The 17,841-nt window shown below is 49.9% G+C and overlaps 1 protein-coding gene across 1 annotated transcript in view; it reads left to right on the forward strand.

Moving 5' to 3' along the window:
- HYDIN (HYDIN axonemal central pair apparatus protein) overlaps positions 1-17,841 on the forward strand; it is a 427,037-nt gene that overhangs the window by 294,126 nt on the left and 115,070 nt on the right. The window contains exons 29-39 of the mRNA XM_073307159.1: positions 719-896; positions 2,340-2,470; positions 4,364-4,497; positions 7,078-7,214; positions 9,644-9,771; positions 9,919-10,110; positions 11,085-11,234; positions 12,784-13,023; positions 13,734-13,902; positions 15,602-15,802; positions 17,419-17,589. Of these exons, the coding sequence (XP_073163260.1) occupies positions 719-896; positions 2,340-2,470; positions 4,364-4,497; positions 7,078-7,214; positions 9,644-9,771; positions 9,919-10,110; positions 11,085-11,234; positions 12,784-13,023; positions 13,734-13,902; positions 15,602-15,802; positions 17,419-17,589 (1,831 nt within the window). The remainder of the gene's footprint in view (positions 1-718; positions 897-2,339; positions 2,471-4,363; positions 4,498-7,077; positions 7,215-9,643; positions 9,772-9,918; positions 10,111-11,084; positions 11,235-12,783; positions 13,024-13,733; positions 13,903-15,601; positions 15,803-17,418; positions 17,590-17,841) is intronic.

Consider the following 17,841-nt stretch of genomic DNA (forward strand, 5'->3'; position numbering starts at 1 on the left):
AACCCTGATATTCTATGATTCTATGATGTGCCCAGCTACTGCAGTGGTTTGCCACACTTTGAAATCCATGCAGGTGAATGAAAACACTTCCCCTTTGCCAGCAGGAATGAAGTATTGTCCTAGAAAAGACTTTCCCAAGCCTAACACCTAGCTGTGGGCCTGCTTGGGTGACCAACTGTGAAGGGCACAGGCAGCCTCTCTTCCCCCACTCACAGCCCTGTGCAATGTGGATGGGAGTGGGGGCACAGGGACTGGTCCCTGTTTGCTGTTACCCTCTTGGGTGCAAGCTGTCTGAAAGGGAGTGGGGTAAAAGTGGGGCTATGTAGCTGGTTGGGCATACTCTGTCCCCTCTCTGAGCCACAATTGGGGCCAAATCAGCCAGCCGTCCTACAGGGCATGCTGCCTGCAGTACAGCACCCTATAGCATGCCTGAAGGCACCCAGGGCACAACCAGTCCTGCATTAGTAATGGTCTGACAGGATAGGCCTCATGGTATATTCTGACACAGAGGCTTGAGTTTATGTGTGCTTTGCGGTCTATGGAAGCTACAATACATCGCTTGAATCCAGTAAGAGCAACTTCACTTGTTCTGTTTGCTTCAGCTCTGTGCCCTCCCTTCCTCACCTCTTGCCCCCATCCCAGCTCTTGGCAGCATCTCCATGTGTTCAGTGAACCCTCTGCCCGGTACCATATCCTGGCTGTCTCCCACCTGCTGCAGGGTTACATTGAACCAGAAAAAGAACAGGTGCTCAAGGTCTATTACCTGCCTGGCGTGCCTGAGGTCTTCCAGCAGACCTTCCAGATACAGGTGGCCCACCTGGAGCCAGAGAGCATCACCTTGAAAGGAGAGGGAACCTTCCCCAGGATCTGCCTGGATCTGCCCAGAAACATCAAAGGTAGGGACCCCCTCCCCACCATACCCTCTTCTGCTCAGTTCCAGACACTTGCTGAAGGCTTTCTCCAGTACTTCCTTGCCTTGCATTCGTAGGGCACCATCACACGTACTTCCAAAGAACATGTAGGTTCTGGGAACAATAGGACTGGCAGGGACCTCCTGGGTCATGGAGTCCACTCCCTGCTATGGCAGGCTGCTCCATCGGAGAAACTTATCAAGCTCAATCTTAGCACTAGTCAGGTTGTTTGGCCTCGCTCTGTCCATTGGCTCAGGGGATTATTAACGAAATCTTCAACCTTTCAACCGCTGCTATTGGCATGTGGTATTTACTGAGCACTGGCATGGCAGCAAATGCAGGAGAGGATGTGGTCTCTGCCCCAGAGACTGTACCATTGAGAGAGCCAGGTGATACAACAGTGGCCCAGAGAGGGTCCAGGTGGGCAAGAAGTTGTGGGGTAGGATGGAACAGTGGCAGGGAGGGATACAGCTCAAGGGAATGAGACACTTATATTGAGGAGGAAGATGAATGGGACCGAAGGAGGGATTCAGAGAGGGAGACACATGCTCTGCATGGTGTGTGAGGGGAGGTCTTTTTCACAGCAGCATTTGGGATGTGCTGAAGGGGAGGGAGGTGGGAAGCTGGGGGGCCAGAGAGGAGGAGACTGGGGATAGTCAAGGCAGGAGAAGACCCCAAGCCATGGAGAAGAGATTTAGTCACAGGGCTACAGAGGGAAGGATGGGATAGATGCTGGAGAGGAAAAGCCGAAAGGATTTAGGAATAACCTGAATGGGGTTTGTGGGAGGAAGAGAGGACTCAAATCAGATATTGAGGTTGTTTGCTTCAGTGACAGGGAGGACAATGGAGGAAGGGAGCGAGTCTGCGAGGAAAGATGAGGGGGCTCACTCTGGGTCATGCTTAGCTTGAGTTGGAGGAAGGACAGCGAGGTTGACAGGCAGTGACCGTTGTGCAAACACATGGAGTCGGAGAGGTAGATCTGGCGGGAATCAGCACAGGGAGAAGCCATGTTAGGTGAGCCAGGGATAAGAAGAGTCAGACGGGGGGAAGATGGGGAAGGGGATGGAGAAGACAAGGGAGGAGCTCTTGCCAGTTGTATCTATTTTGATTATGAAGGAACCAGCAAGTTCCTAAATGGAAAGGGAGGAGGACAGAAGCAGGGGAGAAGTTTTGAGAAGAAAATCAGAGGTTGAGCAGAGATCATAAGCACTGGACCTAATTGGGAGAGAACAGAACTGATGGCAGAGCTGCAGGAGGAGAGAGCTAATCTGTAGGGAAGGAAGTATGCACTGTTTCTGCATTTTCCTCAGTAGGTCTGAGAGATGGGGGGTCATGGTAGGGTTCAGTGAGGTTTCCTGGGTGTAACTGGGGTAGAATCTGTCTATAACCCGTGCTTTTTTCCTGACCACCCATTGGTTCCTCCTACAGGAAATGAAAGGTATGAGAATATCCTCAAGGAGGCAAAACAGAGAATGGAAGGAGAGATTCAGAGAAATGAGACACTTGGCCACCCAGATGCAATGGCTGCAGAGCCATCCACGGACCATTCTGGCACCATGGTAAGAAAGGCTGCTGTTTTCTTTAAGTGCTTCCTGCTGCCCTGGCCACACCCCTCTGCAGCCACCCTTATTTTGGCCTGTACTGACTCTTCATGCCCCCACCTCCGCGACGTGACTGACACTGTATCCAGTTTGTGTCACTGCAGCTGCATCCTTGGTAGGTTATCCACAGTCACCTGCCACGGGGATCATGCCTACAGTTTGTAACTACTCTAATTGCATTCGATAATTCTCAGAAAATACAGAAAATGTAACAATCTCAATAATACATGGTCTGATCCTGCAGCCCATGCTGACCTGAGTAGTCCCACTGATTTCCAGTAGGACTGACTGTGCAAGTAAACACTGGAGGACTGAGCCCAGAGAAGTGCACAGCCAAGAGAGGGATGATACAAAGGCATAAACATTGTGCCTGGTCTCTGCAGCAGATGGTTATCTAAGAGCCTCGCGCAGCAGAACTCTCAGCATGCTACTGGTGTGTAGCATTTGGAAGCTTATACAAGGAAGTATGGTCTGACAGGTGATCTATGCTGGCTTGGGTGTACTGTACTCGATCAGCTCAGGCAGTGGCTCTTCCAGGCTAGGAGCATGCCTTCATTCTGCTGTGTAAAGCGCTGGTAAACCTTTGGTGTGGAATCTATGTTTGGTAACGGTGATTTAGCTGGTTGCTGATGTGGGGAGAGCTATGTGTCTTACTCAGACCCAATATTTCTAGGTTTACCTGATCATAGAGAACTGAACTATTTGAGTCTGTAGTCTAAGATATTCCAGAGTCTTGTTTACATATGTTCTTATAACCATGCTCATCACGGTAGCATCAGACATGCATGAAGTGACATGACTCACGTCTGTCATGTGTGGTTTGTTCTCTCTCTCATCCTCTCCCCAACAATTCTGGGTGGGACTTTCCACTCTAACAAATACCCACTCATCAGTAGCTCATTGATTCCCTCAGGTCTCTGTAATGATATTCAGTTGAATTCTTGATTGTATGCTAGTTCCTGGATCTTTCTCTTTTCAATGCATTGCAGTCCATATTCTGTATAGATTCATGCCGATGGCAAAGAGCATTTAAAATAGTTCCCTGGGTGGGAAAACCTACATAAAATTGCATTACATTGTATTATATCACACAATTAGCTGCGTTAGACAGACAGGTGTTCACCCTTCCACCAGCAGATTTACTACAGTCCGGCCTGTATCAGTGATTGGGGTGGTCCTCCCTGTTGCATTTGTCTTTAATAGTGACCATTTAGTACATTCCAGGCCTCCACCGGGGACAGACAGATGCTTGGGATATTGAAAGTTTCCTGGCTTGTCTGGTAACTGGCCTGTATATTTGCCTGGCTACTCAGTTTTTAATTGTGAGTAGCCAGACAGAAAACCAGGTCATTTACCAGAGTGATCTCTTACGCTATCTCCAGGCAAGGTGGCTTGCTGGTAAACTACAGCCAGATCAACACTTACAAATTAGATCAGCCTCACTGCGTCACTCGAGGGCCGGGGGGGTGAAAAAATTCACCCCTTCAAGTACTGTAGTTTAGCTGACCTAACCTCTGGTGTAGCCATGGCTAGGTCGATGGTAGAGTTCTTCCATCATTGTACCTGCTGCTGCTCGAGGAGGGGGATTACCTACATTGACAGAGAAACCCTTCCGTCGATGCACAAAGTATCTACGCTACTGTGCTGCACCGCTGTCGCACCTGTAGGGAGAATGGTGGAGAGCTACATCCAGACTCAGCAGTGAGACAGAGGTGTTTGCCTTGTAGAGGGGATGACACCACCAACCCCATCAGAAGTTGCACGCAGTGAGAATGGGGGCCTGCCTTCCGGGAAGAGCTTTTGCTTTCTAGAGGGCTTCTGCTGACCAGTTACTCTCTTTGCTTTCCCCAGTTTGACACTTGGCTGCAGATGGAAGTGGAGCGGCTGCTCATACAAGAACATGCCCTGGAGCAGCAGAAAGCTATTGTCTCTGATCCCACGGAGGACTCCACCCTCAGCCAGCGTGCTCGCCAAAAACTAGTGAAGTTAGTGATGGCCTGTGGCCTGTTGGCCTGTGCAGGATGCCCACATCTACAGAACCATGCGGCAATAGTTCTGCACCTCAGCAGGGGCCTGTCTCTATGGGATGCTGCACGCCTCCTGCGAGCTGCTGAGTGTCCTCAACTCCCACTGACATTACTGGGACTTGCGGATGCTCAACACCTCACAGTGCCAGAGTTTGGAATTCAGGATTGGTTCCGATTCCAACTCCTGCGGGTCCCTCTGCAGCTCACTGGTTGGAAGTTCTTTGAAGGGGTCAACAAACATGGACAAGGGGGATCCAGTGGACATATACGGTACTTAGATTTCCAGAAAGCCTTGGACAAGGTCCCTCACCAAAGGCTCTTACATAAATTATGTTGTCATGGGATAAGAGAGAAGATCCTTTCATTGACTGAGAACTGGTTAAAAGACAGGGAACAAAGAGTAGGAATAAATGGTAAATTTTCAGAATGGAGAGGGGTAACTAGTGGTGTTCCCCAAGGGACAGTCCTAGGACCAATCCTATTCAACCTATTCATAAATGATCTGGAGAAAGGGGTAAACAGCGAGGTGGCAAAGTTTTCAGATGATACTAATCTGCTCAAGATAGTTAAGACCAAAGCAGACTGTGAAGAACTTCAAAAAGATCTCACAAAACTTAAGTGATTGGACAACAAAATGGCAAATGAAATTTAATGTGGATAAATGTAAAGTAATGCACATTGGAAAAAATAACCCCAACCATACATACAATATGATGGGGGCTACTTTAGCTACAACTAATCAGGAGAAAGATCTTGCAGTCATCGTGGATAGTTGTCTGAAGACGTCCACGCAGTGAGCAGCGGGATGTTAGGAATTATTAAAAAAGGGATCGAGAATAAGATGGAGAATATCTTATTGCCCTTATATAAATCCATGGTACACCCACATCTTGAATACTGCGTACAGGTGTGGTCCCCTCATCTCAAAAAAGATATACTGGCATTAGAAAAGGTTCAGAGAAGGGCAACTAAAATGATTAGGGGGTTGGAACAGGTCCCATATGAGGAGAGATTAAAGAGGCTAGGACTTTTTAGCATGGAAAAGAGGAGACTAAGGGGGGATATGATAGAGGTCTGTAAAATCATGAGTGGTGTGGAGAAAGTGAATAAGGAAAAGTTATTTACTTGTTCCCATAATATAAGAACTAGGGGCCACCAAATGCAATTAATGGTCACCAGGTTTAAAACAAATAAAAGGAAGTTCTTCTTCACACAGCACACAGTCAACCTGTGGAACTCCTTGCCTGAGGAGGTTGTGAAGGCTAGGACTATAACAGGATTTAAAAGAGAACTGGATAAATTCATGGAGGCTAAGTCCATTAATGGCTATTAGCCAGGATGGGTAAGGAATGGTGTCCCTAGCCTCTGTTTGTCAGAGGGTGGAGATGGATGGCAGGAGAGAGATCACTGATCATTACCTGTTAGGTTCACTCCCCCTGGGGCACCTGGCACTGGTCACTGTCAGCAGACAGGATACTGGGCTGGATGGACCTTTGATCTGACCCAGTATGGCCGTTCTTATGTTCTTATGAATGTGTAGCATTCCTTGCAAAAGATTTTACAATTCCATTGTTGACTACAAATGTTTTCCTCGTGTTGCTGGGCTGGTTTTGTCTCCAGCTCTGAGCCCAGCAGGGTCAGTCAAATTTATTAAAGTCAAATTGCCTTTTTCCAGGTTAATGCATCATTACTGGCAACAGCCAGAGACGATCAAACCAGTTCAGACTGGTAATAACCATTGCTACTGATGGGCCATGGAGCAGAAGGCTTCATAGGACAAGCTGACCAGACTGGGCATAACAGCAGGAAAATATTCCACTCCTGAGTTCAGGAACTGGGAATTACACAGATATCAACTGGACAAGACTTAGCCCAAGGAGTGTGGCTACTGGTGGGATCACAGGGGTACACAGACCAACAAGTCTTCTCAGTGCCCCTCCTTGAATGAGACAAAGACATTTCCCCTGTTCAGCTACACCTTGATTCAGGAACATGCTTGTGCTTCCGTCCCATTGACTTCACCTGCACCTAAGCATGTGCATAGGCTTATGCTTAAATGCTCTCCGCAATAGTGATGCCTTCCTGAATTGTGACCCTAGCACCAACGAGGAATGGGCCTGCTTTGGAAGAGCCTCACCTCCTATCTATGGAGGCTGAGTGCTGCATTCTAAGGGCGTTGGCATGGGTGAAACTTGGTTACAGTGCAGAGAAACTTCACTGAAATGTATTGAAGCAATTTTAAGTGACCCAGCATTACATTAATATACACTAGGGAACTTTTAGTTCACGCCAGCAGGCTCTACATGGGCCAGTTAGCATGCAACACATTGGTGTACTTTAGAAATCATGCACTGCTGCCCATGCAGACAAGCCGTTAATGACACATCATTGGGAATTTGGGCCTGGCGTTCCGCACTTAGGGCTGAGTTTTCTAAGCAGTGAATGGTGATATAATATGGGACTTGCTCCTTGCTTTGAAAATGCAGCCCAGTTGAGCAGGAGGTGTGACTCAAACTGAGCTCTCGTTAACCCTTTCAGAGCTCAGCTGCCTGAATACATCTTGGACTTTGGCTACATCATTCTTGGTAACATCCGAACTCACATTGTCAAAATCACCAACACCGGCGAGTTCCCTGTATCCTTCCATGCAGACAGACGGGCCCTGCATGATACAGGTAATGGGGGTGAGATGCTTATGTGGGCTTTAACTAAATGGGAGTAGGAATGAACCATCTCAGTTTGATGCAATAGTTCAAAATCTGTTGAATGTGCAGAGGCAGCAGTTCTGCAGAAAAGGACCCAGGGGTGACAGTGGACGAGAAGCTGGATATGAGTCACCAGTGTGCCCTTGTTGCTAAGAAGGCCAATGGCATTTTAGGGTGTATAAGCGGGAGCATTGTCAGCAGATCGAGGGACGTGATCGTTCCCCTCTATTCGGCATTAGTGAGGGCTCATCTGGAGTACTGTGTCCAGTTTTGGGCCCCACACTACAAGAAGGATGTGGAAAAATTGGAAAGAGTCCAGCGGAGGGCAACAAAAATGATTAGGGGACTGGAGCACATGACTTATGAGGAAAGGCTGAGGAAACTGGGCTTGTTTAGTCTGTGGAAAGGAAGAATGAGAGGGGATTTGATAGCTGCTTTCAACTACCTGAAAGGGGGTTCCAAAGATGATGGATCTAGACTATTCTCAGTGGTAGCAGATGACAGAACAAGGAGTAATGGTCTCAAGTTGCAGTGGCGGAGGTTTAGGTTGGGTATTAGGAAAAACTTTTTCACTAGGAGGGTGGTGAAGCACTGGAATGGGTTACCTAGGGAAGTGGTAGAATTTCCTTCCTGTAAGGTTTTCAAGGTCAGGCTTGACAAAGCCCTGGCTGTGATGATTTAGTTGGGGATTGGTCCTGCTTTGAGCAGGGGGTTGGACTAGATGACCTCCTGAGGTCCCTTCCAACTGCGATATTCTATGATTCTATGTACTATGGGAAATCCCACCTCTTCCCATTAGGGCTTTCTGTTTCTTACGCTTTCCTCCATCCAGTAACGCTCACTCCACCCGCCACTCTGCCAGCTGCCTTTTTGCCAACTCTTACTTCAGTTGGAGGGACAGAAAGCCAGGATCCCCTCCCCTCCACCCCCGTTTCTGGGCTGCTCTCAGCTGATGGAAAACCTCATACCAGCTCCTAGCCAATGCCCCATCTACACACCCTGTTGGTGGGGGAAAGTTGGAGAGTGACTGTGCAACTTTCTCAGCTGGCCAATGGTCCCATAGGGATCATAGCCAACTGGCATAAGTAAGAGCAGCCCCTAAGCCCACCCCCAGGGCTGAGTGGCTCTCAGTGCAGGAGAGAATCGAGACCAGAATATATCAAGTCTGGTCCTGCTCCCTAAGTGATCAGTGGAAGTTTTATTGTTGACTTTAATGGGAGCAGGATTGGGCCCAGAGTCATCCTTTAAGATCAGTGTCAGTGTTTCTCCAGGGATCAGTTATTAGGGAATTAGATGATGCTGCAGGGGGAAGTCAGCACCTTCTTTTCCCCCCTTGCTACAGCTTGGCCTGTGGCCTGGTCTCCCTCCATCTGATAGCTGGAATGCAGGTTTGCAGCATGGGAGCACACAGACACATCTCGTTCATGACAGACTTGAGCACAGTGCTTATTTTGTTATTAAACCTGGGTTTTAGACTCACATACAAGGCTCTGATTACTTTGTTCTGTGTATGTACAGTGCCTAGCACAATGAGGTTCTGATCTGTCACTAGGGGCCCTCGCTGCTCCGGTGCTACCAACAATAAATAATCATCCCCTTTTATAACACTAATGAAAATGTCTGGGTGTTTGTTTTCAATGTTTTGCTTTAAAATTACAGGATAAACCAGCTCTTAGCCAAGTCCTGTTAGAAAGCAGTGACTGTCCTGGGAGAAAGGTCCTTAAAGCCACCTCTGGGGTGTCTGGTAGGGAGCTGCTGATTGGAAATCTCTGCAGAAGAGAGTCAGAATAAGTGGGATTTCAGCAGCTGCAGTAACTTGTACCAAACACTTGGGATGCTAAAGAGCAAAGTGTGCGTGTTACTTCACTGAGGGGGCCTGCCCAGATACAGGCAGAGCAGATGGGTCTCTCCTGTGCTCTGTTATTGGGGGTTGGGGTTTCTGTTGTTTTACTGGCTGAATAGTGACATGCATTGTCACACTCTGATGTGCAGTGCTTTGTATGTAAAGTTGCTCTTTGCATTAACAGGGATCACTCATATAAATCTCCAACCATGAGAAACTCAAGAGACTAGCCAGGAAGTGTACAAGTGTTCACACTGGCTCAGTTTTGCTGTGTTGTGATGAACATGTGTGTGTGTGTGTGTGTTTCTACTAAGCAGAATCAGAACTGCTGTGCTGTGTCATACATAGGCCCTAGTGCTTTCAGCCGGTGGCGATTCTCCTTTCCCTCTGGTACCTGTGCTCTCGGAGCAGAGGGATCTGCTTTCTGTCACCAGTAAGGGGTGGAGGGATGTATTGTGACAAATTGTATTGTGAAGCATAGTTACACTACGACTCACATGCATCATGCTTTCTGCAGACCATAGGTTCTAAGTGGTTTTGTTATATGGTGTTCAAGGTTTCAGCGTAGAACTGGACCGCGTGAAGAACCTGCCCTACTGTGAGACAGAAACATTTGAAGTACAGTTTGATCCACGTAGTGCCAACTTGCCCTTGGGAGATGTGGAAGTGCTCCTGCCCATCAAGGTATGAGGTATTCTCCAGCCCCGTAGCCTTCACTCTCCATCCAGGTTTGAGTCACTCTCTTAGCCCGGCTTCCCCAGCCTGTCACGGTTCAAGTCTGCAGTTAGTTCTCCTCCAGACTTCTCACCGGGGGCTATGTTGTGTACTCAGGTTGTAGCTGGCCCGACGTTTCACATCTGCCTTCGTGCCAAGGTGACTATGCCTTCACTCTGCATCTCCAGCAACAAGCTGGAGTTCTCCTCCGTCCAGTGTGGGCAGTGCCAGGTGGAGACCATCCAGCTCCACAATCAGCTGCAGATCACTTGCGAATGGTTCATCACCAGTAATGAGTGCATCAAAAAGGTAAAGCAAAGACAGCCAGTGACGCCCCTGCCTCCTTCCATTACCGCCACTCCCCATTGTGCCCTCAGGCCTCAGTTCCACAACCCTTATTGCACAGAGTAGTACTTACCTCAGTAATGACTCAGTGAGTAAGGATTGTAGATCCAGGACCTACAGCAGAGTACCAGCCTGCTCCAGCCATAGAGTCAGCTTACTAGGCCGTGGATGCGTTTTAAGACCCAATAGTCAAACAGCTGATGACGTTTGCTGAGCTGATACATTTGAGCTGCTAATGTCAAAGCTGTGAGCCAAGTGGGAATTCCCTTTTTAAGAACATCATGGGAACATCATAGCGCCTTTCATGCTCTGTTCTGCAAACAGGAACATGCTTGATTCATGAGCCCCATGTGTCATTCCTCAGACCAGGAGATGCAGGGAGCACAAGGCTGCCCAGGGGATTGTGGGAAGAAGGAATGATACTCTGCAGCATCTCTGGTAGTGAAGCAAGGGCCAGCATTGATGAGCTCTGAAGAAAGTCTCATGCAGCCACGGCTGGTCCCTGCACTAAGGGGACTTTGAGAGAGGAGAGAAGAGGAGGAATTGCTCAGCTGGAGATTGGGGAGGAGGTGGGAGAAGGCCTGTTCTCAGCATCCCCTAGTCTGTTTTGAAATTCCCACCCATACTGTTTAATTCTTGTAACTATCATCAAGAGTAAAGTGCTGTAGCTAAAGGTTTTTGAACCTGGGTAATTGGAGCTGGCTCTGATTGTCTGGAATTTGTCATCTGTTTGTGCCTTGCCTCTCTACTAATTCCCTGGCCGTCTCCTTCCATCATTCTTTACCCCCGGCCTGAGCGGTAACATGCTTCTGTGTTTCTCGTTGGTTAATTGAAACAGCTGTTTCTGACTGGTTACTTGGCTGGTCCATGTTCTATGAAGGCTGTGGCTGTAGCCGTGTTTCAGGGTCTGAGCTAATCGTTTGGGTTTGGGCAATCAGGTGGATAAACGCTTGCCAGCCAGCCTGCGGCGGAAGCTGCGTCAGGAATTCAAATCAAAGCCCCCTATCTTTGAGATGGTCCCCTCATCTGGGATGCTGGCTCCGGGGGAGCAACTCAATGCGCAGGTCAAGTTTGCGCCACTGGAAGAGGTGAGATTGTCTAGTAATTACCAAAGAAGGGGGAGGCAGTGTGGTGTGGTGGTGAAAACCCAGGGCTGGTGCCTCTGTTTCCCCCTTTGTGCTCCCAGAGTGCAAAGTGCTGCTAGCCTACTACTTCTCTATGACCCCCAAAGCCGTCCCTTGGGTAAGGTGAATCAGGGCGACCGCTCCAGGCCCCATGCTTAGGGCGCCCCCATGCTTCAGCATGCATGTGTCTTGCGGGGTGCACTAGGCCAGCCCAGTGGGGTGGAGTTTGGGATGCCTGGGGAGCCAGGCTGGCTCAGGGGGTGGGGTTAGGGGTTAGCGGTGGGCCTGGCCCTGGCAGCAGGGGTTAGGCCTGCGCTCACCAGTGGGAAGTACGCGTTGTATTTCTTTTTCTTGCTCAGTCTCTGGCAGCAGCAGCAGTGACCCCAACTCGCCCCGCTCTGCCCTGCCCCGCCGGCTCCTGGTGTCACCTGCTGCCACACCAGCCGCCAGCGTCCCAGAACATGCCAGTGCCCAGCTGACCCCATCCAGTGCCCTTCTGCCCCAGACCCTTCCCTTTTCCAGGACCCCCCAGCACAGCGGGCCCCCTCACCCCTAGCACAGTGCAACCCTGTGACTCTCCATCGTCCCCTCCCCACACCAGATTTCACCTGTATAAAAATGTTAAGGGGGTCCCATAGAGGCTGATTTGTCCCGGGCCCCGCACCCTGCTAGGGACGGTCCTGATGACCCCCTTCCTATGGCTTTTATAACTGGGAGCGCTGCCCCATCACTCTGGGAGCAGCCTTTCCACCTTTAACAACACAGCTCTCCTAGACTCCCCATCAGTGCTGCCACCAAACTCTGCCTCCGGAGATAACTGTCCCATGAAGGGGGGAAACCCCAAGGGCCATCGAGCCTGGTAGCCTGTCTCTGACAGTGGCCAGTGCCAGATGCTTCAGCAGAAGGTGTAAGAGCTCCTTAGATGCAGGCTGATCCACCCCCATATAAGTCTCACCTGTTCTGAGGCAGTGCTGCCAGGCATTATGCTCAGGTAGTGCGGCTTTGGGAAGAGGTGAATCACTCTCTGCACTGTTTCAGAGGAACAGCCGTGTTAGTCTGTATTCGCAAAAAGAAAAGGAGTACTTGTGGCACCTTAGAGACTAACCAATTTATTTGAGCATGAGCTTTCGTGAGCTACAGCTCACTTCATCAGATGTTTTCCTGCACTCTGCACTGTGTGTCATTTGAGCCTTTCTGTTAAGGCTACAGCTCATTTCCCCACTGGCTTTGTGTTGTACATTCACCAAGGACAGGATGAAATCACCCAAAACATCATCTTGGCTTTGTTATACAAGTACCCAGATACAGTGCTGGGTCCTGGAACCACCTGGGGCCTGAATGCAAATACACTGAGATATGGGCCAAATTCACTGGTGATGTAAGTAAATGGGTGCAACTTCATTGGCCCTTAGGGCCTTGATCTCACATAGGCCAGTAGTGCACTTGGACCCTGTGTGTTTCTTTGGAGCAAGGGGCATGAAGGAATCCCACGGGTTTCTCTTTCTCTTCCCAGAGGTTTTACACCAACCATCTAACAGTGCACATCTCCCAGAGCAGTGACCGGCTGTTGTTGCTTGTCTCTGGATACGGTCTGGAGCCACGGCTGGAGTTCACGCCCTCAGTGCTGGAGCTGGGGCCCCTGCTGCCATATGGTGTGGGGGATGAGGCAGAGGTGGTAGTGAAGAACCCATGCAAGTTCCCCATTGAGTTCTACTCCTTGGAGTTTGACCAGCAGTATCTGACTGAGGAGAGGGTGAGAGGAGAGGGAGTCCTGGCACCCCCCTTGTCACTTAAAACCTCTGAATGCTTCAGAGGTCCTGAAGTTCCAACTCTTTATTAAGCGGGACCAAGCACTAGAGGCAAACCATGCAGGAGAGCCCAAAGGGCCAGCAGCTGTGATGCTGGCATTGAGGAGTAGCTGCATTTCATTGCTTGCTTCCCAACTCCCATGGATTATCCCTGTTGGAGTCATTCCCTAGTCCCACAAACCCCTCCCTCCATGTGCTATTCCAGAGAAATGCCCTCTTCCCTCCTCCACTGCCCTGTGACACCAGCACCTCCCGGCAGAGCAATTGGGAGCTGGTGGGAGACCTTTCACACTGAGTCATAGGCCTCGCACCAGGGGGCAGGCTTCAAGTGAATGGTGTCACAGCAGGCCTCAGGTTGACTTTGATCTACCGGTGTGGGAGGAGGCTGTGGTCCAGCTCTAGCAGCCAGCACCTCATGTTACCCTGTAGCCCCATTCGGCAGATGCAGGCAGCTGCGCTGATGGGCTGCAGAGGGGTTTGGGGCCAGCCCAGTTCAGTTAGAGGGGAGGTCTCTACAACGCCTTTGTGGGAGAGAGGAGAAGGAAGAGGGGATATGAGAGGCCCCTGGGCTCTCTCTGAGGCACTCTGGGGGAGGAGGGAATGGATTCCTGGAAGCCTGACCTATGTCTGTGGCTTCTCTTCTTTTTGGCCACAGATTTTGCGGATGCTGAAGGGCTACGATTCCCATAACACCCTGCTGCTGCCCCCTCGCATCCCAGGTGAGAAGCTGCCTCCAGAGGTGCTGGAGTATTACAAAGAACAGAAGAGGATTCCAGATGAGCTAGCTAAGGCCAAAATGATGGAGGCAATAAGCCAAGAGAACGGTGAGGACTCTGAACAAAGTGCAGCTTGTTCTAGACTTTCAAGGAACAGAACTGACCTTAGCTGTGTCTAGGATTTTCCCCAAAGCTACATGTAAGTGGAAATGCTGATGGAGGAAACCCAGATATCCACATGGAAACACCTTACTGGCTGGCCTTCTATAGCAGGCCTTGTCTGCAGCAGCCAGCAGTGCCCACACCAAGCACTGTATGTACTGGTCCCAGTTCTGCTCTGACTTACACTGGTGAATCTCCGTGGACTTTGATGGGTCACTCCTGACTTACAGGCTATGAGAGGAGACTTAGGCCCCATCTGCTCAGTGTAAATCAGGAGTATCTCCACTGATGTCACTCCCCCTTTGTACAGCAGTGTAATGGACTGAGAACAGAATCCAGCCCTTTAGACTCCTGTCACCAAAGACTCTAGGGTGTAGGCTGGAGCCAGAGCCCAAATGATGGGATTTCATGGATTCTTTTCATGCCACCCAGATCTAGCTCTTTCTACCCATTGTTACCTTAAATAATAGAGTCATCCATTCAAAGGCCAGGAGAGGCCATTGTGATCAACTAGTCTGGCCCCCTGTACAAGAGACTCCTCCACATCATGCCTATGTTGCAGAGGGTCACGGGGGTGATAGCCAGTGGATCAGTGGGGCAATGGTTTCACTGGCCCCAGACTGGCCCACTCTGCCCTGCCACTCCAAGCTCCACTGTGCACAGAAACAGGAGGATCCCCTGAGCGAGCTCCCAGAATCCTGCCTTCCCCTCACTCTGCAGAACTACATCCATCCTACTGCACCCATGCCCCTCCATGGCTGTGGAGGAAGAGCCCTGCCCCTCAATAATTCCGAGAACATGGTAGGACACAACACATCTCTCAACAGAGACTAACCTGAACCATGTACAATTACACATAATGAGTCACTACCATACTGCAAGTGCATGAGAGATACAGGCCAGCAAGCTTTAGCAATCTAGCGCATGTATTTCCCCACTATGTTCACACCTTGAAGAGCAGTGCTTTTCAGTTCAGCTACTGGCTGATTGCTCTGTGTGCAGCAAATTCCTCTGGTCTGTTGAACAGGAATTCATTATAAAAATAGAAAAGGCTGACACGCACGTAAGAATTACAAAGAACAGAAGCGGGATCCGCAGGGATCCAAGAGCCCCGAGAGCAGCCCGGCTTCCAGGGGGAGCTGTGCACAGAGCTGAGAGTCCAGGCTCTCAGCCCCCCACACTGCCCCTTTTACGTGCTTATCAGAAGAAGAAGGGCAGTGTGGCCATGAACCACCACAGTAATTACTGCAGTAGCTATAGACATGCCCAATGAACATTTGACCAAACATTTCTGCTGCAAGGGCTGTAATTTGCTGTTCATCATTTTGTATTAGCTGCTCTCCAGCTGTGAAAGTTTCAGTCACCCGATACTGAGGCAGAAATCATATTATGTGATTTATCAATCGCACACCACGAAGAGTACCTAATCAAAGAGAACCATTTGAGAAAAAGCCACGAGGTGAAATTGCCCTAGGCGCAGTGGGCGGCCTATGGCTTGGGCATTGCCTGAACCTAGCTTGTACAGTAAGGCAATCACAAATGTCAGATGGTGATTAGCCAATTCCCACCATGTCTTCCTGCACTCAATCTCTCCTCCCTTCCCTCCTCTTCCTCCCTCTCTTCCCCTCCCTCCCTCCCCGGCTAGATGACGAAGAGAACCCATCTCTCTCCGAGCGCAGAGTGAAGCAAAATCCTTCTGGGACCACGCGCACTGCCTCTACCGGGATCACCATCTTTCCCTCCATCTCCGTTGTTGAGGAAAGCCATTCTCACAAGGTGGAGTCTAAATTCGAGCAGGAGGAAGAGGAGGAGGAGGAGGAAGGTGCTGAAAAAGGACAGGGGCTAGGTAACCACTCCCAGCTCTCCAGCAGTTCACCATCCTCTGAGGTGGGAATGGCCCTGATAGAGAGTTCATGTATTCCCTGAATCATTTCACTGCAGACTTGGCCTCCTAAGCTGATCCCATCTCTCACCTTCTGAAAGTAATCAGGCCTCAAATCCTCTCCTCCACGTCATGCCTATGTTGCCGGGCTGGAGGGTCACGGGGGTGATGGCCAGTGGATCAGTGGAGCAATGGTTTCACTGGCCCCCACTGCTCTGCCACTCCAAGCGCCACTGTGCACAGAAACAAGAGGATCCCGAGTGAGCTCCCAAAATCCTACCTTCCCTTCACTCCACAGAACCACATCCATCCTACTGTACCCATGTGCCTCCCTGGCTGTGGAAGCAGAGTGGGATTTTTTGCTCTGGTTGTGAAAAATTCGCACCCTCTCAGATCTGTGGGTTAGCACCCATGTAATGTAGTCTGGGATCCTTTCCTTTCCCTGGACAGGGTCCCCAGGCTCTCAGCTGGACCTCTCATGATCCTTCCATTTGCCTCGATGTTAACTCCCCTTCTCCTTACAGAGGAGCTTGCCACTGACTCTGGAGGGTTGTATGAAACTCTGTGTCACTCCCTCCACTTCTCTGTTAACCAGAAACATCACTACTGAGCCACGGGAGGTGCTTTTCCCCTGCCAATGCCCAGCTTCGCCATCATTCTGAGATCTGGACACTTGGAGACTGAGACCACCACCAGGATTTGAGTGTGGGTCTCCTGCATGGCAGTGCAGAGCATTCCAACAAGGGAAGCTCTGTCACTGTCATGTGTGTGGCAGCTGCTTACAGTGTCACGAGCCAAGATGTATGGCAATCGGTGGGCTAATAAGGGAAGAAGCTGGGAGCTGTAAAGAAGCAAATGATTGTTTGCAAACACTGCAGTCGATTCATAGAAGGGCCATGAAAATAATCTTCACAGTCAAATCTCCCTGTGTTGTGTTTCTTAACCATTTGACTGAGCAGAAGAGAAACGGCTGAAAGAGGAAAACAGCTCTCTGCTGGAGATCATTAAACTGCAGAGGAATCCCGCAGGGCCTTGGCAGTCCGATTCCCATAGCAGATTATTTGCTTGGGCCACACATTCAATCCCCAGTAGCAGGACTGCATTAAATGTCTGTTGCTATGTGCCTGGTAATTATACTTCATACGCCCTGGGATCAAACCCACAGGTGCTGCAAGGCAGTCAGTGTGATGTCATTTCCTGTGGTGCTGTTGGATAGTGGGGTGTATTGGGATGTGACAGAGTGGGCAGAACAATTTGAGTGTTTGTGGCAGACAGACTGGCTGTCCATTCCCCGCTCTGTCACCCTGTTCGCTTACCTTCCAGCAGCTAGGACACTTGCAGCAGTGAGTCGATGTTCTGAGAGGACACCAGGGAGCGCCCAGGAATGTCTGAGCACCCTTAGCTGAAGGCAGGATTGAGGCCCTTAGTGTTATGCTAACCATGCCTTGTCCCTACTTGGCGAGTGTCCTTTTCCTGAGGACTCTCCCAAAGCACTGAGTGCACTGTCAGGGAATGGGGAAGGATTCTCTGAGACACTGACATCTGGTAGAGTCATATGACCCCTTGTTTCTCTGTGGTAGAGTATCAGCGAAGCATTGATGGCAGCTGCAAGGAGGCTGTTGGAGAACTAGACAACAACCCCATTTCCAGAGCCATCGCACGCCACCTTGGAATCGATATCTCTCCAGAAGGTCGTGCAGCCAAGAACCGCAGAGGCATTGTCATCATAATCCATGGCGCTCCCCTTACAGGTGCAGAGACTGTTCTCTTCTAGCCAGAAGGATGGTAGGGGAGGAAAGGAAAGGCAGGAAAAATTATCTCAGTTGCTACGACAATGACAAATTCTCTCTCATTATCTTCACCACGTGGCCTAGAGCTGGGTAGGAGACAAAGATCCAAACTGGTGGTAGCTGGGCCAGAGAAAATAAAAGTCCCACTCGGAGATGGGAAGTTGGGCCTGAGTCTCCCCGCAATTACCCCTGTATCTGACATTAGCATAACAT

The sequence above is a fragment of the Lepidochelys kempii genome, chromosome 12 (genome assembly GCF_965140265.1).
Source record: "Lepidochelys kempii isolate rLepKem1 chromosome 12, rLepKem1.hap2, whole genome shotgun sequence".
NCBI classification, from domain to species: Eukaryota; Metazoa; Chordata; order Testudines; family Cheloniidae; genus Lepidochelys; species Lepidochelys kempii.